The 23,645-nt window shown below is 44.1% G+C and overlaps 1 protein-coding gene across 4 annotated transcripts in view; it reads left to right on the top strand.

The window, feature by feature from the left end:
* LOC147428939 (potassium transporter 7-like) overlaps nt 1-13,711 on the top strand; it is a 29,137-nt gene extending 15,426 nt beyond the window's left edge. The window contains exons 1-10 of one of the 4 annotated variants that reach the window (XM_086495775.1): nt 5,724-6,939; nt 7,343-7,476; nt 7,932-8,169; nt 8,258-8,506; nt 8,614-8,664; nt 9,380-9,640; nt 10,970-11,022; nt 11,106-11,220; nt 11,356-11,610; nt 12,275-13,711. In XM_086495775.1, coding sequence (XP_086351901.1) covers nt 7,438-7,476; nt 7,932-8,169; nt 8,258-8,506; nt 8,614-8,664; nt 9,380-9,640; nt 10,970-11,022; nt 11,106-11,220; nt 11,356-11,610; nt 12,275-13,368 — 2,355 coding nt within the window. In that variant the 5' untranslated portion in view covers nt 5,724-6,939; nt 7,343-7,437 and the 3' untranslated portion in view covers nt 13,369-13,711. Of the gene's footprint in view, nt 1-5,723; nt 7,477-7,931; nt 8,170-8,257; nt 8,507-8,613; nt 8,665-9,379; nt 9,641-10,969; nt 11,023-11,105; nt 11,221-11,355; nt 11,611-12,274 lie in introns of those variants that run through there. The other 3 variants (XM_086495774.1, XM_086495773.1, XM_086495772.1) reach the window with 3 other exon arrangements.
* The last annotated feature ends 9,934 nt before the right edge of the window (nt 13,712-23,645 follow it).

The raw sequence follows: 23,645 nt of genomic DNA, 5'->3' as shown, positions 1-23,645 counted from the left end.
GGTTCACTCACCTCATCAAGAGGAGTTTTTATTGCAACATCCTCAAGGGGAAGGCATTCGCCATCAACATCAACAAACGGAAGAAAGTGTATTGAATGTGGCAGAATGGGACACGTAGCGAAAGACTGTTACACAAACAAACCTTGCAACAAATGTGGTAGGAAGGGACACCCTCCTTCTCGGTGCTACTCAAATGGAGGTAGTAGCAGTGGAGAAAGCAGCAGCAGTAGAAGCAACAACAGAAGCAACGAAGGCAAGAGACCTAGCAGAGGATCATCTCACATAGTAGAAGACAAAAAGGATGAAGACGAGAGCAACGTTATCTTTCATGAAGACCCATTTTGAAGATGCAGACTCTCTACTTGTAGGGGAGGACGTTTTCCTGTGTGGATCTTATCATCCTGTGTGGACATCACCATCCTTTGTGGATTTTTCTTGTGTGGATTTTACCATCCTGTGTGGATATCACCATCCTTTGTGGACTTTATTTTCTTGTGTGGATATCACCATCCTATGTGGATTTTGTTAGCCTGTGTGGATCATGCATCTTTAGTATCTTGTCATAGTCCAAACCTCAAGGGGAGGATTGTAAAGTGTGAGCTTTGTCCTAAGGTGTGAGTCAAGGAGAGGAGAGTGGATTTATCCCACATACTGTGGAGCAAGGCTGTAGAGCTACTTAAAGCTCATTTCATGAATGAATAAACAACAACTCTATTTTGCACTACATGCCTGTCTATGGTGAGCTTGTGCTAAGCTAAGTCAATACTCAAGATTGTGTTTATGAGTCCAAGCTAATTCTATATTGGAACCTAATTCACTTGAGTGATAACCTTGCTTACACACACACTCACGCATTGACGCTATGTTTCTCTTTCATCCACCCTAGCTAGCACGATCCCAATTCCTAACACCCCCCTCCCACGGCTTTGAAATTGGCCGCCTGATCTGAGCTCCGCTCCCCTTCCCCTGCAGCGCTTGCTTGAATTGGTTGCCTCTTGAGTCCCACCTTGTTGACGAAGCCCTGTGCCTTCCCATGCCAGTCTCGCTCTATAGCATGGCTCCTTTATGTGCCAAGCCTGGCTTCCCTCTTCAACTGGCAGCTTCCTTCACATGGCAAGCTCTCCCTCTAAAGAGCTCCCTTTATTAGCTCTATCTAAGCACTATCTAGCTGCCCATCAACCATGTGGCTAGCTCTTGAGAATCCCCGCTTATTGACCACCTACTCATGGGCCACCATCCTCTCTGTCTAAAGGTGGACCCTTGGTTTGTGCCTTAATTACTTGCTCACGCCCTGCTCCTCAGCTTTGATTAAAGTTTTCTGAGCTCACCATATTGGGCACATCTCCCCCTACCTAGTGATCTGGTTCAGCGCCCCCCTTGCCCTTTTTTGAGCATGGCAGCCCTTGCATCAGCTCCTTTTTGCAACTTTGACATGAGCCTCAGACAACGTCACCCATGTTCTGACTTGGACACCACCTTCAGCTAGTAGACTCTTCCTCTCTCCTTTTGCAGGTTTTTGCAGCTCTTCCCGGTGCTCTCTTGATGACCCCTCCTTCCTCTTTTATAGCGAGCTGGTTGCTTCCAGAGAGTCCTCCACTTGGCAACCCATGCTCCCCTCTTTTTGCTGTCCTCTCAGCCTCAGCGGCGACCGTGGCTCAAAAATGAAACCTCTTCAGATTGATCCCTTGCCTTAACCTTTTTCCAAAGGGATCAACCCTCCCCCTATTCTCATCATGCCGAGTTTAACTCCGTTGCGAGCTCCACGCCTGCAACCACCTGGTTGGTTGAGAGAGAGAGAGAGAGAGAGAGAGAGAGAGAGAGAGAGAGAGAGAGAGAGAGAGAGAGAGAGAGAGAGAGAGAGAGAGAGAGAGAGAGAGAAGAGACCCTCAACGGGCCACCTCCACTGCCCGGCCAAATCAACATTTGTTGGAGTGGGGGGAGAAGGTCGAAGACATTGTTGTTTTTGAGAAGAAAAGTGGGTTCGTCTACGTGGTCTGCAGGAGAGGAGATGATATCATATATGCACCGGCTTGCATCGTAGTAAAGGAAGACGGTTGTTGCTGTGTGGTGGGATATGGCGATGCACTCTTGGAAGCTGGAGCCAACTGTTGCTTGAAACCACTATGACTCCCTTAGCTTCGATTCTTCTGCACCTTCCTCAACACATAGTTTCTCTCTCTCTCTCTCTCTCTCTCTCTCTCTCTCTCTCTCTCTCTCTCTCTCTCTCTCTCTCTCTCTCTCTCTCTAACGGCTAGCCTTGGGAGTCTATATTTTATGACCTACAGTTTTGAAGGTCACGGACTCCGAAGCCATCAGTGGAAGCGGCGTTAGGAGCCATTGTCGGTCTCTCATGATTTGCACACGCTTCCCTCTGAGTGGGGTGCAGCTCCCGATGGGTGAATCCCTTTAGCAGATTTTGGTGCAGCAGAAAACTCCTCAAACTGCGGCATGACATCCTGCAGCATGCGTGGTGGGATATGGCGATGCACTCTTCGAAGGTAGAGCCATCTGCTGCTTGAAACCACGGCGATGCCCTCAACTTCTTCTGCACCTTCCTCGACACAGAGTCTCTCTCTCTCTCTCTCTAACTGCTACCCTTGGGAGTGGTTACAACTGGCCTGTGTACGTTAATTAAGTCACGAAGGGGGTATGCATGGGAGTGGATCACTGGCTAGCAACTACATGCGGCATAATTCAAATCTCTCTCTATGATATGACTACTCCCCTATCGCCAGTAATCTATTGGTCATTGACTGTATGAGAACCTACTTGCTACCAAGAGGCCATTGAGATAGAAGATAGCACAAAGTGGGAACATGCAATGCAACAACTCAACTGCGGCTAATGAGACTTGGGAAATAACAGAGTTGGCAGAGGGCAAACAAGCCTTTGCCTTGCAAATGGGTGTACAAAAGGAAGTACACTGTAGAGGATCTCGGGCCCAAGTACAAAGCTAGATTGGTTGCTAAGGGATTCGAGCATAAAGAAGGTGTGGACTTTGATGAGGCTTTCTCTCCAGTGGTCAAGCTGACTACATTGCATCTTGTGCTTGGCCATTGAGGACATGGATCTTGTCCAAATGGAAGTGAAGACGAAATTCCTTCACAGGGATCTCAAAACAGATGTCTACATGAAACAAATAGAGGGTTTTCAAGTCAAACCTGAGAAGCTTACATAGGGACAACAACATCGTCAATCGAGATGTTCTTGTTGATTTCTAAGAACTTCGTGCTCAACCACATGACACTAACCATATTCTTGATTGGTATAATTCAAGTAGGAAAAAATTAGTGTTCTCGTGAAGAGATACGCCAAATTTGTTTTCGAGGGCGAAAACGCTTCTTCAAGGGGGTAGTAATGTCAGGGCAATGGTAGTACCAGTGGGGCATGACCTAAGCTAAGCATGCAGTTCAGGGGTCTCTAGACCAAGGGCTATATAGAGAGAGGTTGGGAGGAAAAGAGCATGCATTATTACCATTGTCGTTTCACTTTAGATGGGAGTTATATACCCCACTAGAAGGACATTTGATCTTTCGGTGTTCTCAGGGGAGGGTTGTTAGAATTTGTGCTTAGCTCACACCATCAAGCACTACCTATATAATTGCCCTTGTATTTGGTTCATTTAAGCTCATTCTTATCGAGTATGGTTCATTTAAGCTCATTCTAATCAAGCCTAGTTCATGTCCAAATTGCCTTGCTATTGAGTCTCCTTAGTTATGATTAGCACACTTTAATTAACTCCATGATTAAGCCATGAATGTAGCTTAACCTATTCTCTCTCTCTCTCTCTCACACACACACACACACACACACACACAAAGAGAGAGAGAGAGAGAGAGAGAGAGAGAGAGAGAGAGAGAGAGAGAGAGAGAGAGAGAAGAGAGAGAGAGAGAGAGAGAGAGAGAGAGAGAGAGAGAGAGAGAGAGAGAGAGAGAGAGAGAGAGAGAGAACATATTTGGCTCTTGAGTGAAGCTCTAAGTTTTTTGGGAAGAAAAAAAGTTCTTATTTTCTCCCTTTACCTTTCAGTCCTCCGAGTTATCCCATCCTACCCTCGACTTTATGTGATACAGGGTGGGTTGGATGGAATCAATGGTCATCATGCAATGACAGACCTGTTGCTTGATCTTGTGCTAATCTCGAAAAAAACACTTACTCAAGATTAGTTTTTAGGGAAAATTACCAAAATACCCCTTTAATTTGTGGAAATTCCCAAAATACCCTTGTATCTATTTTAGTTGGATTGTTCACGATTTCCTAATCTATCTTCTTTTTTGATTTGACAATGGAGATCCGTTGTTTAGTGCTTAGCATGTAATTTGTCACAAATTACCTCCCGAAAAAAGATAATTATGTCTAAAAATAATGAAGCAATTCATCTCCAAAGCCTACATAACCAGCTCAAATTCTAGTTTTAGTATCTTGTATTGATAGACAATCAGTCTTCTTACGAAAAGCTACAAATTTTTTTATCTTTGGATAAATTTATCTCACAACCAGGGGTATTTTGCGAATTTTGGAAAATTTGAAGGGCATTTTGGGAATTTATGACAAAATATGAGGGGTACATTGGGAATTTCTGAAATTTGAAGGGTATTTTGGGAATTTCCACAAATTAGAGGGGTATTTTGGTAATTTTCCCTAGTTTTTATGCCATCGTTAGCATTTTTGGATTTGAAACCCCGCGGCCCCACATCTAAAACAAGATAATGCACGCAGGTGTAATGGTTAGGGCATTGGGTTCTCACCCTAGTGGCCATGGTTCAAATCTAGGCTGCAATGTGGTGGGGTGTCCCGAGATTAGGAGCCAGATTTCAAGATTAGTTTTTTCCTACTCTAATCGCAGGATCTCGAGATTAGGTTTTACTGCCTTCGTGCCTACGTTGGTTTATTCTAGAAGAATACTTTTATTGCAGGCACCCATTTTTTGTCATAAGGGGTGTGTATAGTCCCTTTTGTACTAGCTCTTCCCTTAGAGCTCGTCTCTACGAGAACCTTGTCACTCCACCCACAATCTTGTTGTTTGAAGAGGCAAATACTATGCACACAACTAATTTGGTAGCTCTACCTTTTGGACGGAATATCATGGTCTCTAAAGGTTAGGAGCAACCCTCTCTCTCTCTCTCTCTCTCTCTCTCTCTCTCTCTCTCTCTCTCCACCATTTTAAAGATGTGATATGTGACTAAACACATGCTCTTTTGAAGCTTTGATAAACACTCGTGAGATTTTGCATTTTTGTGTGCCACACACACATACACAAGTCGCTCCTTGTGTCATAACATGGCGGATGGAGGTCTTCATGTGAGACCACTCTCTTGTGTGTGTGCGTGCGAGCGCTCTCATGTATATGTGAGACCTTGAGGGCACATTGGAATGTGCCGATTATGAAGTTGTGAACAATGTTTGAGCTTTGAAGTTTGAAGTGTGGGGGCTCCCACAAAGGTGATAGCATATATAGCATTCTCATCCTCGAGGGTCACATGGGCAAAGTCTAATGTCTTTTATAATGCTAGACCTCTCTTGGGGACTTCTGACGAGCGAGAGAGAGAGAGAGAGAGAGAGAGGATCCTTCGCATCATCACGATTCACATGGATATAGCTGGCCAGTGGCCACCAATTACACGAGCATATATTTATTAAATAAGATTTTTGGAAAAAGTGTTTTATAAAATTTAAATATGTGAGAAAAGAAATCCGAATGTGCTAGAAAAAAACCGGGCTCTAGTGTATTTTAACCGGCTGAAGTTGTAAAATCCCGGTTAGAATTTGAGCTTGCCTTTAAGAAAATTTACACATGTTTTAGTGTAATTACCGGCAAAAGCTTCAAATTTTAACCCAAAAACCGGGAGAATTGTTTCCCCTTATTTTGACCGGTTAGGGGAAATGTATTTTTCTAGCCATTTTTTAAATTTATTTCCGATATTTTGACCACCACTGCTGGCGCACACCGGCTGTCGCCGGGATGCTCCTGGTAGCTCGAATGCCAGGGCCTAGCCTAGCTGTGATTCGCTCCGATGTTATAAAAGCCTGAGCGCCAAATGCCGAGAACAGGACATGTGTCAGCCGTTAGCTAGCACAAGCTTTCCCTTTCACCTGGTCGGCTTCGGGACAGAAGCCAATAAAATAAAATAAAATATACCGTGAGAACCAAAATGAGTATTCTATATCTGGTTGGTTTGTAGAGATTAAAAGGAAATTCTTCTTCTTTTTCAGGAAAAAAGAAAAGAAAGTAAAGAAATTCTCTGACTCAGTGGGTCTGGACTCTGGACTCTGGACCCTCGGAAGTGGTTTTGCTCGATGAAAATTTTGGATTTCCAAGCTTCCAAGTTTCCAGCTTCCAAGCCGGCTGTCCGTACCTCTGCCCTAGCTATAGCCTAGAAGAAATAGAGGCATAAGGCAGGCAGTTGGCATTGCCCTTCGTCTCTTCTCCAGCCTTCAGGGGCTTTTCATTAATTGAACTTCTGTTGGCTGATCCGCAATGCTCTATCACGCTCATCGATTAGATGATCCCACTCTGTTTCTTCTGCAGACGCTTCTTCTTCGTTCTTGTAGTGCGGCATCTTCTTCTTGGATCCTAGGCTCTAACCTTATCTTGCACCCAGAGCTTGGAAAGGCACATTCACACACATTTGCAGTTTGCCTCGCCTCCCCTGCCCCATAGCCAGCTGGTGAAAGCTTGCATTGCAACAAACCGAACTCGTTGGGCAAAGCAAGGTTTCATCTAGAGATCAGGTTCCACGGCCATGGAGGCAGAAATTGAGGCTTAAAGGAAGGATTACAGGAGAGAGACTGGAGAAGGCATCCCGAAAGTGAAGTAACAGGATCGTGTACACCACCGCGCACCCAGCTGCTGCGTGCAGGATTTATAAAAGCAAAAAGCAGGAATGCGAGTCATAAAGTGGGAATTTTGTTTGGTGGAGTGGCATCCCTTTGGCGGTTGAGGTTAGTGTGTTCTTTATCGGTGCATGCTTTTTTGATGATTGAAAGCTACATTTGGAAGCCACCAAAAGCTCATGGCAGGCTACCCTCAGTGGGATTTGAGTCGTGATAGAGTGTCTTTCTGCATGTGGAGCAAGAGAGCAAGCATGCTTCTTTGAATCTGTGGTATCTCTCAACATCATCCCTATCATTGGCACGAGAATTGCGCCGAGTGGGGCTTGTGCTCTACACATGGTCTACAACTTCTGTTCCGTTTTCTGTTGCACTCTCTTGTGGGGTGCCCCAAGATCCCTCATACGTTCAGGTCAAACACATCAAAGGAAGAATTGAGCAGTTGGCTCATTAAATCTCCAAACACCTTCATTGGACAAATATGTTTGGGACCCTCTTGCTTCATTGTGTGCAGGTAGAGAATTTTTACGGCTTGGTGTTTGGAAGGTGTTGAAGCTGATCGAAGGCCTTAGTCAATAAAACTTTCCAAGAAAGTCTGCTCTTAATCCAATGGATATAGAGTCTGCCAGTTACAAAGATCAGTACTGTGTGAGTGCTTCTCTCTTCACCTTTGCTGCTGAGACTTGTAAATTGCATGGCAACCTGCTTTTTGCACATCCGTCTGCCCACTATCACTTTGCATAATGAGGTGTAGCTTTACTGATTTATGTTCGAATCAAGGTCCAAGATGCGATGAGCAGCACCTTTATGTTGATGCGCACAAGGGCTGAGATTTTACAAGAGTGGGAATACCAGGTTTGCATGAAGGTGGCCGAAACAGAATTTCACAGCACTTACGGGCTTCAGCAGGGAAGGAAATAGATTTAGGAGCACTACAGAGACAGTTGTTCCAACTGGTTTTTGCATTCTGTGTTTTTATTCTGTTCTTTTGGGAATTTTGTGGCAACTGTTCTTTGATATGGACTGTGATGTTGAGCATGCTACTTTGTTGGCTGTACATAAAGGAAGGCAAAACAATATTTTGAGTACTTCTGTATTTGCAGAAAACATCCTGGAAAGTAGTGCTGACTCTAGCATATCAAAGCTTTGGCGTGGTTTATGGCGACTTAAGCACGTCTCCGCTGTATGTTTACAAGAGCACTTTCTTTGGGAGTAAAGTGCGGCTCTCCGACAGCGATGCAGAGATACTGGGGGTGTTGTCATTCATCTTCTGGACCTTCACTTTGATTCCTATCCTAAAGTATGTCTTTATTGTGCTTAGGGCAGATGACAATGGTGAAGGTACGTCACAAAACTTGAAGACTGCTGATTAGGACTTTTTTTTAACATTTTTTGGCCCTATGATGACAAAAATGAGCATTTCGTGCAGGTGGAACCTTTGCTCTTTACTCATTGCTCTGTAGACATGCAAAAATAGGCTTGCTTCCCAATCAACAGCCAGTAGATGAAGAGCTTTCAACTTATAGTTTGGAACAACGTCCGCCGATGAGACAGGGTTCACAAATTATCAAGACTTTTCTTGAAAGCCATCAGCGCCTCCGCACTGGGCTTCTGGTTGTGGTGTTACTTGGAACATGTATGGTCATAGGTGATGGCGTACTGACACCGACTATATCTGGTAGGCGTTGCTCCTTCTGTTATCCTGTAGAATTTATGATTACAATGACATGGCTAAATTCAGTTTACACAAGGGTCCTACTAATGGTACTCAACTTCTCTGTACAGTCCTTTCAGCAGTTTCAGGACTTCGAGTTAAGGCAAGTGATCTACATGAGCGTAAGTAGTAGTCAATTTTACCTCCCCTAAAACTTGCCATTTCTTTACTTAAAGGCACCCAACTTCCTTAATGCCTCTAGTGTCTATGTCACGTGTGTTACTCATTCATTCTCATTACTGTTGTCTTTAGTGTAAGCCTAACTTGTGACCTGTAAGTGGTGCCTGTCTTGATGTATGCTCATGTGTGTGTGCGTGTGGTGTGTGTGGTGTTTGGGAGCATATGTTAGTACCTAGTTCTACACCCACTTTTGGGCACTGACAGCGCTAGTGGGGTTGTCGTGGTATTTAGTCAATACTATGCATGATGGAGCTGATGGTTATATTGTCTTGTGGGTGACTACCATGGGTCTATACCTTGCACTTTCCTTTTAAGGTTGAATCTGGGTTTATCCTGGATTCATCTATGTATATGTATTTTAAGGCTAAGCTATGTTATTTCAAACAAAACGGAATGAAACAGGCCGAAACAATGAAACGTGTGAAACAATTTTAATGACTATTTAGATACTTGGCTTATGCTGGTGTCTTATACAAGGGTGTCAAAGGCTTTGATGTGAAACTAGGCCTGAAAATTGTCAATTGATGTCTTTTAAGCTCATTTCTCTTGATTCCTACAATCTTGTGCTTCTTCTCCTGTTCTTATCAACCTTTGAGTGTGAATATTTTAATTCCAGTGAAGAAAGCAAGAACTGAAACTCTCTATCTATTTCTGCAGATTATGTGGTGCTTCTTGCTTGTGTGATCTTGATCGGACTGTTTGCCCTGCAACACTATGGAACTCACAAAGTTGGCTTCATGTTTGCACCTATTGTCATAGCATGGCTCTTCTGCATCAGCAGCATTGGGGTCTATAACATATTCAGATGGAATCCTGGTGTCTTTAGGGCATTGTCACCGTATTATTTGTACAAGTATCTGAAGAAGACACAAATTGATGGGTGGATATCTCTAGGGGGTGTCCTGCTATGTATTACAGGTAAATACTCTGAATTTCATCAGCTGGTTGTCAATTTCTAACAAGGGCCCCTGCAGGTTAGAGAGGAAATATGTGTCCATGCATGTATTGGTTAAGTCATAGTCGTGGGTAGTGAGTGAGTGAGAGAGTTCGACAAGCTGAAATGGCAGCAGTTGGGGGAAGAAGTGGACATCCACTGGTATGTTATAAAATGAGATATTTAGTGCCCTGTCTAAAGCCTCAACATAAGCTGGGCTTCCATGCCTATGAAGGAATGTGAAGGTCAAGAGATGTCAAGAATCATGTATTAAGCAATTCAGTTTTGATCTAGTAGGTGATCGAGTTATAGGAAGAGCTTCACAGATGCCAAGAGAAAGCCATACATATGTATGGGCACAGTCCTCACCCAGTTTTATAAACCTAAGCAAATATAATCTGTAGGGGACATGTCCTTCCGCCGTACAGTAGTTTTCTCCTCTAGCGTTGAAGGGTCATGATATGCTTCTCTTCCTTGTTGGAGAGTATTACTACTCTCCAATAATGGATGGTCACTCTTTGTTTATTGGCAATGCATGGGAACAAATCGATTAAAGTTCAAGTTTACACAGACATGTTGAGTAACTATTGATAAAAAACATTATGCGTACTGGAAAGGTTTATGACTTGCTTATGTGCAATAATTAGCATCTTTGAAAAGCTTGAGAAGATCCTGATTTTTCAGTGCGTTGGCTGTGGGTTCTCCACAATTCTGTGTGTGTTTCTAGTTCAACTCTGACATTTTAAGGATCAAGTCTAACTGGAGCTCCATGCTCATAAGAAATACCTAGCTGTTTTGCTGAATATAACACATATATATTCTGCACCAAGCAGATATCTATGTGCAGGATTGTCAGTGGTGAGATTTTCCTCCATGAGTAGTTACTCCTTATCTCTTGATGAGATCCATCTGAAACGGCACCATATCCAGGATGCTGTCTTGTCTCATTTTCCACCAGAAAAAGCATGTTGAGCTCCGGCAAAGTAGTTATGAGTTTGTAGCTTTATTATACGCAGTATCGCAAAGTCTCATGTATTCAGATCAACTTTTCTGTTTTAATATTGTTTGCTGGGAAACAACATTGCTCCCAATAGTGTATGAAACGGGGGGGACTTTGTGTATTACATCAAGGTACTCAGAAATGTTTGTTCCCGGAGCGTATTTATGTAGCCACCATAGCAAGCCATCTTCATTTGTATTTCGGTTTGCCTGTATGTAGCATTGTTGCCAATTGCTTTCTTAGTTCAAAACTCTTGTGCAGCTTTGCTTTCTTGTACATGTTTTCAGTTTTCTGCATACTGTTCTGCTTGCAGGTGCAGAGGCAATGTATGCAGACTTGGGCCACTTTTCTCAATGCTCAATCAAGGTACGCCACAAAATGTCCTTATTGCTCATGACGGTTGGTTACATTGTTTTCTTGCATAACCTTTTCTGTGTATGTGTTTGCAGCTTGCTTTTACATGTGCAGTTTACCCTTGCTTGATTATTGCCTACATGGGGCAAGCAGCATTCTTGTCTAGACATCCTGCAGATATAGAGCGCAGCTTCTACATGTCAATTCCAAGTGAGTTCTCTCTGCCTCTCACACATGTTCATGCAATGTGCAGGTGCATGCAGAGGTAGCACACATGTGTACTCACATACTTATACATTGGCATGCCTAAGCTTGTTATACATTAACACTCTTCAAGTTTTGCAGAACCTGTGTTCTGGCCAGTGTTTCTGGTGGCTACACTTGCAGCCGTTGTCGGAAGCCAAGCAGTTATTTCTGCGACCTTTTCTATTATAAAACAATCACAGTCGTTGGGTTGTTTTCCACGGGTCAAGATCTTACACACTTCAAATCATATCTATGGCCAGATCTACATACCTGAAATAAATTGGATTTTGATGGTTCTATGCCTGGCTATTACTATTGGATTCAGAGATACCATCATGATTGGAAATGCATATGGTATGTGTATATTTCTTGCATCTAAGTAAAGGTCTTACTTTTGGATCATACATACAAAGGACCTGATTATGCTTGCTAGTGGGCTTCCGTGCACAGCTTGTCTTAGGGTAGAGGAGCCATATTAGCGACACTTAGTTGGAAAATAGTCATTTTGGGGGGGATTTTGCAAATCTAGCCAATTTTTTTGATGCGGAAATTGTTTCAGATTCTTGATGAAAATATGAATTGAGCAATACCAACATTGGTATTTTTTAAATTTCTATTTGAGAAAATCTTTCTTTGAGGACCATCAAGGTCCAGTAACGGTACACTTTTTAGCAAATCACATAAGGAGGCGTAAGCAACATTGCAATTTTTTCTCTCTAAATTGGAGGTGGATAGGTTTCCCTACCGGAGTATGTCTCATGATTGCTCCTTTACCTTAATGCATATAGGCATCCATGAGGTGTGGTGAATATTATACAATGGGTCGTTGATTTTATAGAGGATGGTCACTGAATGCAAGAGGCTGTTGATGCATTTATGCGCTGCCGGCTTGTGCTTTAGATTCTCAACTTGTCAAAATGTTTGAAGACAAGATAGCAAGCTCCGATTTTGGTTGACCATCCAACCTTTTGTTTGAAAGTAACAACTGATCTGTGTTGGTGCTTTTTTTGCTTGGCAGGTTTGGCAGTCATCACTGTGATGCTTGTCACAACATTCCTCATGTTCTTGGTGATGGTAATCGTGTGGGAGAAAAATGTTCTCATTGCCTTGGCCTTCTTACTCTTCTTTGGCTCCATTGAATGCCTGTACATCTCTGCCTCTTTGACAAAGGTGCATGAAGGAGGCTGGGTGCCACTTGTGCTTTCAATAATCTTCATGGCAGTCATGTACATTTGGCACTACGGGTTTCGAAAGAAGTATGAGTTTGATCTGCAGAACAAAGTGTCCATGAAATGGTTGTTGACACTGGGGCCAAGCCTTGGGATTGTCCGGGTACCTGGAATCGGCCTGATTTACACTGATTTGGTCACAGGGGTCCCTCCAATTTTCTCCCATTTTGTAACAAATCTTCCAGCTTTCCATCAAATTTTGGTATTTGTATGTGTGAAACACGTCCCGGTGCCGTATGTGCCATTGGGAGAGCGCTGCTTGATTGGACGCATTGGCCCAAAAGAGTTTCGGATGTTCAGATGCATAATCAGATATGGGTACAAGGATGTGCAAAAGGATGATCATGATTTTGAAAATCAGCTGGTGATGAAGATAGGGGAGTTCATACAAACAGAAGGAACCGATGTGCTTGCTTCGAGCAATGAATTCACTGTAGATGGACGGATGGCTGTGATTGGAGTGCCGACTCAGCGGGGCATCAAGATTGTATCTTTAACTAAGGATGACTCACCCGATAACTCACTGTCATTGCCACTCTCATACAGCAAATCACCTACCATGCAGAGCTTTCAGGATATAGAGGAACTGGAATCCCCTCCATTTGTCCAACGCAAGAAGGTGCGTTTTGAGATTCCAGACAGTCCCGACATTGATCCAAGCGTGCGAGATGAGCTTGCTGAGCTTATTGAGGCCAAAGAGGCCGGCGTGGCTTACATCCTGGGACACTCGTATGTGAAGGCGAAGAGGAACTCATCTCTTCTGAAGAAGATTGTGATTGATGTGGCTTACAACTTCCTCAGAAACAACTGTCGAGTACCAACGGTTGCTTTGAGCATCCCTCATCTATCTTTGATAGAGGTGGGCATGATATACTGTGTCTAAGGAGGCAAGCACAAGGTGGAAAGTGTTGTGATGGTTTGGTTTTGCTTTTTAGTGTACACTACTAGAAAATTTAGTGTCAGCCTGCATTGCATGTTTGCTGTCATATACAGTGTGAAGCCTTTTTTTGTGTAAACTGCATTCCAAAAGCAACCGATATGTGACGCTTGAGATGCGCAAGCAGGGCTCGACCTCACGTAGAATCTTCTCTAAAATGCGGCAGAAACCTTTCGATACACTGGTACAAGGGTGATTGTAAGACTGATTGTGGTGAGAGCCAAAGGAGGCACATGTAAACCATAGAGCTTCCTATTTTGGAATGGTATATGGTACTTGTGTTGTTCAATGTGCTGATTACATCTGTCTTTCCTTTGTGCTATAATGTGGTGGTCAATGAACTGTAGGTTCTTCCTTCTTTGATGGTCGCTTGTGCTGTTCAATGGCTAGAGAAGGTTCCCTGACATGTGGTCAAGAACTGAAACTTGGCTCACCTCACCCCTCTACAAATTAATTATACCTCAATATCAAGGAATGAAAGACTAATGTGCATCACTTTGTTCTACACCTTACATTTTCCAATCAGAAAATTACATTTAAGTAATTATATATGAAAGATGGGCATCAGCGAAACGACAGTAGGGAAAACATCACTTTTCATGGCATGGTGGGTGGGTAAAGCTTTAACTCCTACACATATACATGAGTTACACCATTGTCTGCTCTTGCATAGTCTGCACGCTGGCAAGCATTGTTTGAAATGATAAGCTGATGATTGGGCCTACAAAAGGTGGATGCTCACAACATATGGATGAACATATGTTTGTTCTGGTTATTTATAGTGGGTATGGAGAAGAAAAGCTCCAACCCAGGGGTCCCAAGGCAGAAGTAGCTGGATATTTGGCATCGAGACTAGGTACCAACAAAAAGTTAAAATTCAAAATGAGCTTTTTGAGCTTATATGAATGGTTTGTCAATATCGGTGATACCAATTGTAGGATAGATCATGAATTGGTATTTTGTATTTTGGATCTTGTCACCCTGGTGGGTGTGTTTGAAACTACATCCCCCACACATACTTGGAGTGTCACACTCTAAAACTGAAAGCAATTATAATAGATTGCACTTCAAGATCCAAAGCTTTTTTGTCACCATATGAATCATAATCAGCAGTTGTGTAAGAAATCTCAATGGTATGGCAGCACAACCACCTTACACTTCCCCAAACATTACCAGCCTAATTGCCCTATCTACATTGCACAAGAAGATTTAGAAATTTTCTCATGTAGGAAAAGGGAGTCTTTTTTAGCGTTTTTCATACAATGCATAGCATCATGAGCTTCTGTGAGGGAAGCACCGCATACCTAGCTAGGTACGATTGGGGGCAAGGGACCGCCACTATCATGAGCTTCTGCGAGGGAGGCACCGCATACCTAGCTAGGTACGATTGGGGGCAGGGGACCACTGTCCCCTGCCCCCAATCGTACCTAGCTAGGTATGCGGTGCCTCCCTCGCAGAAGAGTGGTCCCCTGCCCCCAATCGTACCTAGCTAGGTATGCGGTGCCTCCCTCGCAGAAGCTCATGATAGTGGCGGTAAGTCACAATGTGGGAATTACTGTGAGATTTTGCCCAAAACTTCTTGTGCAAATTAGCCTATCTAGAGAGACTCTTTGGCTTTTGGAGAAATGATTCATAAAAAGTGCCAAGTGCAAGACTAGAGCCACAATACTATAAAAGCTATGTTTCCAGCTCTCAAATTCCCGTTCAAGGAACTCCACAATCCACCTGGCTGATAGGATTCTGGCAAGGCTAGTAAGGCAAAACCTCTTCATTTGAAGGGATTTTGAGTGCAAGACAAGCTTGTGAGACGTTCTCCATTTACTCTACATGTCTCTTTGAGCGTCCATGTGACTTATTCACCTTTGCAAGTGCGAAAGGAAATAACAACTAAAACTCTTAAGATGGAATGCTTGGTGTTACGTGCAACACCAATAGCTATTTAGGCACACCTCAAAACTACCATAAATGAGCCTATTTAAGTCAGGGCGCTTATGCTTGTATGCCTGAATATTATGAAAGTTATATCCACTCATTGTAAGTTTGACCAAGCTTGGGAAGGGAATCCAAGGCACTCACTTATACATGCATTCTCATTGCAAGGATCCTAGGAGAGACCATTTGGGAGGAGAGCTACCAAGAAAGAGGTCATGTGTAGACTAGGCTTATATAGAGGTAGGTTGAGTGATGACCGTTGCAAAGTCACGTCTTTGAGCGAGCTCAATGGAGCGATTTTTTTTGAATTTATTTTTTGACCATCTTCCCTACCTTCCCTTCCTTCTCTCGCTGGCCATGTACTTCCTCCTCTTCCCTTGCTCCTCCTTCGCAGCCTCCTCTTCCAACATCCTGTCTCTCCTCCACCTCCTCCTGTATAGCTGCCCTCCCTTCCTCAAGGTCCTCCTCTTCTCCCACTCCCTTCTTCCCCTTCCACCTTCTCTCTTTCCCTCTCACTCTTTAACCCCTACCCCCCCCCCCCAGAAACAGATATGCTCGGCTAGCCCTTGAGTCATCCTGACAGCTAGCGCTGCAGGGGGACACAAAATGCTAGTATCGGTAGATGACATCACGGTTTCAGCACATGGCTTTAGCATGGATAGACTGCCCCCATTCCAGTACTCCTTGGATGCATCCTCCCTTTCTCTTACATGGACAAAGATCACTAGACTTATACGTTAGTATTTGATTCAGCTAGATACGAGAAGCACATGGATACGGTCGGTACACGAGTTGGGGCACGAATATGGCTTTCTATAGAGAACATCTTCTCAAACTAATAGAAGATGGATATGTGAACATACCGGCCTATATGGACACTCATTTATCTTATGGGATACGATGTGCTATTGGTTAGATACGCATATCATTGCATCAACTAGAGATTGAGACTGACAGATTTAGGAGAGCACCAACAAAAGTGAGGATATGCCAACTGTTGATGAGTGCGCGTGTGCGTGGATGCGTGCGTGTGTGCGCGGTGCGATGCGTGCGGGAAAAAAGGAAGAGCACAAGCCGGTGTGGGTGGAGCAGCTTCACAATACTTAAGATGAGGAGCTCCTTATTCTCATATGTAATGAAGAATAAGGGTATGTACACAAGTGGGCGGGCAGTTGGACACTGGACGTCCGGACGGGCAAAGGCGGAGCACCTTTACCCCAACAATCTCCCACTTAAAGGTGATGCACCGATAAGTGAGTTATATTAGCTAAACTACTACTATGTACAAGAAACTAGGTGAGAGACTCTCTTAACCTACGCCCACTGGCTCACTTTGTCGATCTACACGTAGTCGTATTGGCTCTGGTGGTAGGCGAGTGCGTACCCACGCTAGAGCTTGCATGTAAATCCCGCAAACAACTCTGTATGGTCTGCAAAGCTCCACGAAGCGTCATGCTAGTGTCAGCCACCGTACGGCTAACAATCCCTGCTGCAAATGCTGTCACTGCAGCAACTAGGTCGGGCCTCGACAATAACAAGTCGAACATGAGGCGCCCGAACACTGACGAAATCTCTGCAAGATTGGCTATACTCGCCTCCCCTACGCTAATTGCAATCAATGCATCCTCAGGACTACCCATTGCGTATGGATGTTTCAACATCGACACTGGGGAAGCTACGTCCCTCTCACCCATAGGCAAAACTGTGCATCTTGGCACCAACTCATCAGCCTCTAAGATGAGCATGTCAAAAAACTCCGTATCTGTCAGCTTTGTCTATGTCTCTAGGGAGCAGACCTGCTCTACCTCTGTCTGCACAAAGTCTGACAACACTTACTGTGTCTCACTAGAGCACTGCCGTTCTATCTCTGTCTCTACAGAGTCTACTAGCACGTCCTGCATAGCTAAATTCCCTATCTCCCGAGCATGATGGAGATCACTGGCGAAAAAGACACGTCTCATCTCTCGCTCAAAGCATGCTAGCAACAAAACCAAGACTACGCCGTCTCGAACCTCAGACACATGCATAGGATATACTAGGCTGCTGCGGGCTCCTCTGGCAATCACTAGTGAATAGCAATGCATCTGGAAAGACTGCTCTCTAAGCAGTACCTAACAACCAAAAGCTGTCAACTGTCTCACTGAGATCAAGCTCTATCTTAGTTGAACGTAGCGCACATGTCGTAGCGTGTATGACGCACCACTTGGCAATGACAAACAAACATCTCCTGCACCCTCTATGTCAAATGTCGAACTATCGGCCGAGTGCACACAATCAAGTCTCCCACTAGAAAATGTGCTAAACCACTCATGACATGGTGTGACGTGGATAACTGCATCGCTATCTAGTAACCACTGTGGAGAAAGTGTGCTAACTATAGACAAATCTGCAAGAGGTACACTGGAGGCAAGCGTGACATCACCGTCACTGGCATAGACTGCCACTGGAACTGCCTCTCTAACATCTGTCAAATTCGTATCTGCACTAGGCATACATCTTCGGTGCTGTCTGATACGTTTGAAACAACGGCGTCTAATGTGCCCTGTGTGACCGCAATGCCAACAACGCAAGTATCGGCAAGTACGAGATCGCCGTCTCTCAATGTCACACATGTGCTACCATAAGTGAACGCCAAAATGGCAACAAAGTGGGAGATCACTCGACCACTACGCTAATCAAGCATAAACCATCCAGTAGCTCAATAGTGAAAACCTGTAACTTGCATGCTGTAGTCTCATGTTCGGAATATGCATCGATGTGAGAACATGAAGCAAAATCAAAGGAAACCTGTAACCACTATGAGCATACCATAAATGTATGGCTAAGAACCAAAGTATGGCAAGAAATCTGGGAAAAATCTGACAGAATCTCCCCTGTAAACTACTGAGCAAAACCTCAAGTACAATCTCAACCATAAACCATGCCAAACTGACAACAAAGTGGAAGGTAACTCGACCACTACACAATGCTCAAAAGCATGATCAATCGCATCAAAACTGACACTCACATATGCTTAAAAGCAACTCCACAATCTGCAAACTCTGCAAGCACAAACTGCTCAACTGATCGTAAAGCGCATAACCGTATACGCAAGTAGAGAGTAAACTAGCTCAAAACGCATCCCACGAGAGAAATTGCCTGCAAAAATATCTGCAAAAACCTATGAAACCTGTGACTGTCTATCTGTAGCCATACAAGCATACACAATCACAATCCTCATTCCTGCGAGAGTGGGTACAAGAACACCAAACTGTGTCCAAACTGACAAAACCTGTCAAAATATGTCAAAATGAGAGTAAGCACTCGCAAAGTGAGAATATATCGACCATTGTAGAAGATGGCATAACACTGCAAACTTTTATGGTGAGAAGACGGGGAAAAACGAAGAGAATTTCCTTTGCATAATGAGTCAAAACTCAACGCAAACCGTAAGCCAAAAAACTGTAGATAACTGCCAGACTGGGAGTCAACTCAACCATTAAACCAGCAGAGAGCAAACTGTGAATACGTGCAAACCATGGCGAGAATCTGATAAAAATCCGACACAGAAACTGAGCAAAAACTCGAAAAATCTCACCAAATCGCATGAAAACTAGACACACAATGTCTCAGTAAACAGATCCACAAATGGACCACATACGCTGCCAAAAGCCTCGCAAACTGACTCACTCCCGACTGAGTGGCTCTATGGATGTGTACCTGTCCAAAAACACCTGTAAACCTCTAAATCTACTATCTGCGAGCTATCTCAGCTCAAGTTGTATCCACATATGCATACATAGCATGAAACTGCACCAAACTGTGCAAAAAACTGCTCTCTAGTGCTCCATACAAGTTACGCTGCAACCTGTGAGCAAAACCGTTGAAAACTTGCAACTGCTATCTCATCGATCTGTAAACACGTCGATCGAAAACGATGTCCAAAGGCTATGTGCGCTCAAGGAAAAACCTGCTCTGGAATGGTCCATCAGAGCCGTATGTGTTGGTATGTGCCGTCGAAACCGAAACTGAAGATGACCGTCGAAATCAAAAAGCCGGGGATGGCCGTTGGAGCTGTCTTTCGCTGCCTGGAGGAAGTGCCAATGCTTTGACCGGCTGTGCTTGAAGCCGGTGTCGAGTCGCAGAGGCCGAGTCACATCGGTGTCGAAATCGATGCCAATGCGGAGCAGCAAATCGGTGATGTTGGTGTCGTCTCCCATCGGATGGGAGTGGCTAGCCGAATAGCCGTAGACGATGCTCGAAGACCGAACTCGGGCGGATGCCGGATAACATCGAGCTTACTCGCCCGCACGTAGCCAGTGTGTTCTCACATAGTTCGCTTTCTCTGAAGCTCTTTCCACTCTCCAGGCAGTTGTACACCAAACTGTCCTGAAAAACACAATCTTTTTGTTTTTTATTTTCGACCCACCTGCACTCCGAATCAGAGAACAATTTCTTCTACAAAATTTTAGATCTTGAAGAGATCTACGTTTTGATAAAAAAAGTTTTGAAATCAGAGCTTCCTAGCTCAAGTTATGGCCAAAATACTGAACAGCTATCAAGCTGCCAAACCTGAGCGACCTGCTTCTCAGTGTCCCTAGCTCACAAAAAACTTGATCTCTCTCTCCCTTTTTGCCTAGTGGAGTGTAAGCTCCTGTTACCTTGATCTCTAAGATCTACTTTCTGAATCTGTGTCGAACCGCCTCCGATCCGACACCACCAAGCACCGAACTCCATCGCCAACACCAAGCTCAAGCTTGAGCTCATTTCCGACATAGCCGGCGAGCTCTGTCGCTTTCTAGTAGGTCGTCGGAGAGAGGTCTTGCGCACGGTTCACCTCCGAAGCTCTGATACCAGTTGATAAGTGCGTGCGCGGTGCGGTGCGTGCGGGGAAGGGAGAAGAGCACAAGCCGGTGTGGGTGGAACAGCCTCACAAAACTTAAGATGAGGAGCCCTTTATTCTCATATGTAATGAAGAATAAGGGTATGTACACACGTGGGTGGACAGTTGGACACTGGACATCTGGGCGAGCAAAAAACGGAGCACCTTTACCCCAACAACTGTGTCATATAGAGCCAGAGACAGAGTTTCTCACAAAGTGATGACGTGGCGGACATAAGAAACACTAATTTCTACCAAAAACCCTAAAATTCTTGCAAACCCTAATTTTTGCCAAAAACCCTAATTTTCAAAAATCGCGGAGGCTGAAAAAAATAAAAATAAAATTTTAAATGATGAGCGACGCGAATTTTGCTTTAAAAACAAAAAGAGAAAAGACTCTCTAAGAGAGAGAGAGAACCGATGCTTTTTATTTTAAAAGCTTTTGGGGCTCTGCTTTTGGGCATCCCTTGTATCTTTAAATAAGTGGTGAGGGCTTCACTTATCAGAGCATCTGGACGCAGAGTCTGAGAGTGAAACCCTAGCCACTCTCTTGTACTTTGATCTGATTAATATAAAAAGAAATACCGAAAGGGGCGCCAGTCTTTGGGGCCAATATCTCTAGGCACGGAACTCCGCTGGGCCAGTGCAAATCTATTGTGATCTGTGAATTTTTTTGAAGTGGTTATTTGGTGTTGTCGCGGTTGATTCTTGACTTGGAGTGTCCAAGTCTGTTACAGTGGTATCAGAGCACGGCCGATTTCTCTTCTACGAGAAATCCGATCCCCAAATTTTTTTTCCGCGGCACCTATGGCTTTACGCAAGGATTAGTCGACTCCCTCTGCATCTGGAGATGCGGGCAGGGATCACAATGAAGATTCCGGTAGAGAGTATGGCCCGCCTCGGCCTACTCAAGCGGAACGGCGAGAGATGGAGCGTCGCCAGTTGATCGGCGGTGCAACGAAGATGATGCTCAATTTTGCGAAGGACCCAAAATTTGCAAAATATATGAGCGAGACTTCTTTTCAAGAAGTGCATGAGCAGTGGCAGAAAACCATCTGCTCACAAGAAATATTCAGAGAAGGAATTAGAAGAGGTGGTTGATGCACGGATTGCTCAGCTTTTTGATGCGCAAAAGAAAGCCAAAAAGCAAGGCAAAAAGCAGAAGAAAAGCACTGACTTCCCGAGATATTTGGGTCGTCAGTCGACTTTTGACAAGGCAAAGAAACGGAAGAAGCGTGTTCAATTTGAAGGAGTACCCAGTTCTTCTTCTTCTTCTTCATCTGACAGTTCTTCTAGCTCTTCAGATTCGAGCGAAGAAGACAGAAAAGGTAAAAAGCGAAGCAAGAAACAAAGCTTCGGAAAGGGCAAGAAAAAGGCAAAGAAGCTACATCTCGCCCAGAGACTGACAGTTCTACTGAGGACTCGTCTACAGACAGCTCAGATTCCGATGACAGAAACTTTTATGCGAACAAGAAGAATTTTTACAAAGCTAACCAGTATGACTTTCTCGAAGATAAAAGCAAGAAAGTCCGAGAGTTTAAGGAAGGTATCCACTCGATCAAGTTTGATACTTTTTTAGGATACTCAGATGCTTCGAAGGCTTTGTCTTTTATACATCAATTTGACATCGCTTTCGCGAGAGGACGCTATTCAGAGCACTCTAAGATTCCGAGAGCTGCCTCTTACTTTAAGAGGAATGCTCGTACTTGGTGGTCCACGCTTCTTTTAAACAAGACTGCGCCAGTTAAATGGCTAAAATTTAAAAAGCTTTTTATTTCTTCTTGGTTGACGCAAGAATATGAACGAGATATACGAGCTGCTTGGAACCATCTTCGAATGACCAAGAAAGATACAATCAATGCTTATTGTGAAAGATTCTGGAGCTCTTTTCTACCCGCCTCTTCATTCAAGAAGATCTCGTTCAGAGAACAGATTGAGCGGTTTACCTTGGGTCTACCTACAGAGATCCGAGATCACTGCTTGGAACAAAAGTCAGCTTCTATTCAGGAGTTGATGAGTCATGCGAAGCGGGGCTTTGCCATTCACTCGGGCAGTCTGACCTACCCCACAGATGAGGCCATGACACAACGAGCCGAATAGACTTCTGGGAATGAAAGTAGAAAGAAAAAGAGCAACCCAGAGAAAAAGAATGCACGACCCAAGCTTACTCGTGAGGAGAGAGCTCGCTTCATCAGAGAGGGGAAGTGCTTTGGATGCGGGGAATAGGGACATATCTCCGCGAAGTGCCCTAATAAGGCACAGAAAGAACAGAATGATAAAGAACGATGACAGGCCTGAGAGTTCGAGAACAACTGAGGAATGTGGTAGAAAAGGCATATAGAAAAGCAGAACTGGTACCACATGGTGTGGGACCTGCATCGAATCTAATGAATGAAAGTACAAACATTTCCGCTTTTGGGGCAAAGTGAAGGATCAGGAAGCTCTTTTGAAGGAGCCAAGGCCAACTTCTTTTCACTTGGAATTGGTGGCTCGATTTGGAATTACACCCGATAGACTGACGCCACAGGCGGAGGTAGTTCGACTGGCACCCGGATGGGATGTTGCCATTACACCGAGCATTGGAAAACTTCGTTTGCAATGACAGGGGTGTTTAGGGCACGTGAGTGATGTTCTACTCAGAATCCCTTGGTACCACCAGAACTACGCCGTGCTTGGCTACCGGGCCAAGAAAGAGACTTTGACAAATGAAGGGCTCAGAGAATTGTACTTGATGAACTTCAGTTTCTTTACTCATTCTTTTGGGAGAGAACGGAACGATGGATAAAGGTTGAATATGTTTTGACCTGAACAAAAGAACGCCAAGATTTTTATCCACACTCATGCCGATTGCTTTTTAGAGGGCCTGAAGATCAGACCATTGACATGATACCTAGAAGCACGTCACCGAACTGGCCACCTTACCGTGTGAGCCGGGTACAGATTGAAAAGATTATGAACCAAGTGAAAGACCTCTTGGAAAAGGGTATTGTCCAGCCTAGTACTTCACCGTATTGCTCTCCAGTGTTGTTGGTTTTGAAGAAAGACGGATCTTGGAGAATGTGCTTCAATTATAGCACTCTCAACGAAATCACCATCAAGAACAGATTTCTGATTCCTAGGATCGATGATATACTCGACAGGTTACAGGGATCCTCATGCTTTAGCACGATTGACTTGAAGAGTGGATATCATTAGATCAGGATAGCGCCAGGAGATGTCTACAAGACAGCTTTTCGGATGAATTTTGGGTTATTTGAGTTTTTGGTGATGCCTTTTGGCTTAACCAATGCTCCTGCGACATTTAACTGGATGATGGACAGGATTTTTCGAGAGTACAAGCTATTTGTTGGCACTTTCTTTGACGACATCATTGTTTTCTCTAAGAATGAGGCAGAACACAGAGATCATCTGCTTCAAGTCTTTCAGGCAT

The sequence above is a fragment of the Adiantum capillus-veneris genome, chromosome 22 (assembly GCF_014529385.1).
Source record: "Adiantum capillus-veneris isolate H3 chromosome 22, ASM1452938v2, whole genome shotgun sequence".
In the NCBI taxonomy this organism is placed as follows: domain Eukaryota; kingdom Viridiplantae; phylum Streptophyta; class Polypodiopsida; order Polypodiales; family Pteridaceae; genus Adiantum; species Adiantum capillus-veneris.
The sequence above is the reverse complement of the archived record's forward strand: the minus strand, read 5'-3'. Positions and strand labels throughout refer to the sequence as shown.